We start from the raw sequence: 2,498 nt of genomic DNA on the forward strand, positions 1-2,498 counted from the left end.
TGCGCGACTCGCTTGGATGCGCGACTCGCTTAGTATCTATGTTAGAGAGTGTTATGAGAACTTTGACCCACGTGCGCTTGTTTAGGCTTGGAATGTACGACTCTCGACATTCGCTAATTTTCCTTGGCAGTGCTTCGATTTGATCTAATCATGTAACAATTGCGTTGTCATACAAAGAGTTCGCTAGCTGTGTCGAATTGCCATGGTATTTTAGAACTTTCTTCCTTGTATGTAGCTCTATCTAGTACGAGGACTGGATGATGCTTGACATTTGAGTCGGAAATATCCGCATTGCTTTTAGTCTCACCAACCTGGTCGTTCCACGGTTGTGTGATGTATTCGACCTATAAGTGTAACTAGGCATTGCGGGGTTAGTGCGCCTTGACAACTATGTTGAACGGCTAGTGAAATGTTTTATGGGATTCCAGGGTGTAGTTATAGCAAGATATGCTGAGTTGACAGATCGAGGATGGAGCGCTTTGCTCTTATACACATACTACGCTAATAAGGTCCTAGAGGGAGCAGCATGGCATATCACTAGTCCTCCCGAAAAGATATGCGGAAACAACTGATCAGCTGCTGACAAGTGTTCTTGGGATATTTGAGTATGTTGTAATAAACTTGCGCAATGCAGAACGCAGGGTAAATACTGCATCATGTATTCATTGCTCACGATCCAGATGAGGATTGGCCCACTAGGAGCCGTCCTTGCCAGTTGCTGGTGTACAATATATGATCTTAGATCTTGGCGGCAGGATTTTAACAGTATTGCTGGCCGGAAACGTTTGCAAACGAAATGACACATTCAATCTGACCACGCGCACGCTCTGTGACGCCGCGAACCATGAACCAATAGAGAACGTTCCGCCAATTGATGGTGTGAAGTAGGCGAGAAGAAGTTGCTGTCTCTATTATTCTGAGGTAATTCGACATCATGTATGATTTGGAGTGGTAGTAAAGAATTTCACTCGATTGTGAGGATGGATGAGACGCCTCATGCCTAAAAGCATGGACAATGAGTGCAATTTTAGGTGATAATGACTAAACTAGAAGTACAGGTATACACTCGAGCTGAAAAGTCAGAACGAGTGAGAAGAGGTGGCTCCAATGAGCTATGGACAAATGAACGTGCCGTATTGACTCAGACTAGCTACGGACGGACGTACGTAGCTGTAATCGGTCTAGTATGGTGATGCTCGCATCACGCATCGGCTGAGCTAACCAACATGATCTAGTTCTTGCGGAAGATGTCAAAGTCAAGGTCGAGCTCCTCGTAGCTGTCCTCGATGGGAGTAGACTCGTAGGTGTCCTTGGCAGGAGTGGGGAGAGACTCGTAGGCACCCTTGGTAGGAGTAGGAGCGGCCTCGTAGACCTTGCTGGGCTTGACGGGAACAGCACCGTAAACCTCGCTGGGAGTGGGCTTAGCCTCGTAAACCTCGCTAGGAGTAGGAAGAGCATGGTAGGCATCCGCAGGGGTGGGAATAGCCTCGTAGGCGCTGGGAGTAGGCTTAGCCTCGTAGGCGGCGCTGGTGACCTCCGGCACAATCTCCTCGTAAGAGTCCTCAACTTCGGGGAAAGTCTTAGACAAGTCATCGAAAAGACCCCTCTTGGAGAGACCCTCGGACAACTCAGGAACGACCTCTGAGTACTCATCGTTGTCGGACGCTTCGGGGGCAACCTCTCCGTAGGTGTCTTTGGTCGCCTCGGGAACCAACTCGTAGGTCTCCTCGTAGATAGCGGGGGCAGCATCGGCACTGTCCTCTGGAGTAGGGGCGACGATGGTGTCACGCTCACTTGGGCGGGTAGGGATAGGCTCTCCCTTCTCAGGCATGTCTGACATGTCAATTTCGGCAATAGCATCGTCGATCATGTCGCGCCTCAGGCTGCGCGCGGAAAGGGAGCCGGTCATAGAGTCAAGCTGCTCAGCAGAAGCATCGCTGACTTCAGTAACGGTTCCAGGTGCTGAGCAGACAACTGTATACGGTCAGCTTATGTTGATGTTATCCAATACCAGTCCATATGTTGAGCATTTACGACGGAGGAAGTAGGTGCCACATACCATTAGTTGAGGAGCACTTCTTGGCTACAGGCGCCGCGATGGCGAGCTGAGCGGCAATGACAAGAGCGAGAAACTTCATGTTGACGGTTGATTAAGTTCGATATGAATGATCGTAAGAATATTAAGAGTAAAATAGAGTAGTACTGTAGTAGTGACTGAGTGGTTGATGAGCTGATGAGTAAAAAGAGTGCTTGAGGTGTAGCCTTATATGCTCGAATGTCGGTGTCTGTTCATATGCTTCTTCGAGAGCACGGTACAGACCCATGCTTTTTGCAATGGTCGCGACTGCAAGTGTGAAGATCGGGTCAGTGTTAAATAAATCTACCAGGAAGTAGTCCGCGCAGTTAGTTTCAACGGCCAGTCCTCCGATGGATTTCTGGCATGGCGGTCGGCTCATGGCCAACATCTTGTCCATGCCTCAGTCAGATCGGAGGATTGC

At 49.1% G+C, this 2,498-nt stretch overlaps 1 protein-coding gene across 1 annotated transcript; it reads right to left on the minus strand.

Moving 5' to 3' along the window:
• Positions 1-1,231: 1,231 nt before the first annotated feature.
• ALTATR162_LOCUS3468 (uncharacterized protein) lies at positions 1,232-2,138 on the minus strand (the record flags this gene model as incomplete). Its single annotated transcript, XM_043311076.1, has 2 exons — positions 1,232-1,974; positions 2,060-2,138. The coding sequence occupies 2 exons, from the start codon at positions 2,136-2,138 to the stop codon at positions 1,232-1,234; spliced, it is 822 nt and encodes a 273-aa protein (XP_043167011.1).
• Positions 2,139-2,498: the final 360 nt, after the last annotated feature.

The sequence above is a fragment of the Alternaria atra genome (assembly GCF_907166805.1).
Source record: "Alternaria atra isolate CS162 genome assembly, contig: 22, whole genome shotgun sequence".
Classification (NCBI taxonomy): domain Eukaryota; kingdom Fungi; phylum Ascomycota; class Dothideomycetes; order Pleosporales; family Pleosporaceae; genus Alternaria; species Alternaria atra.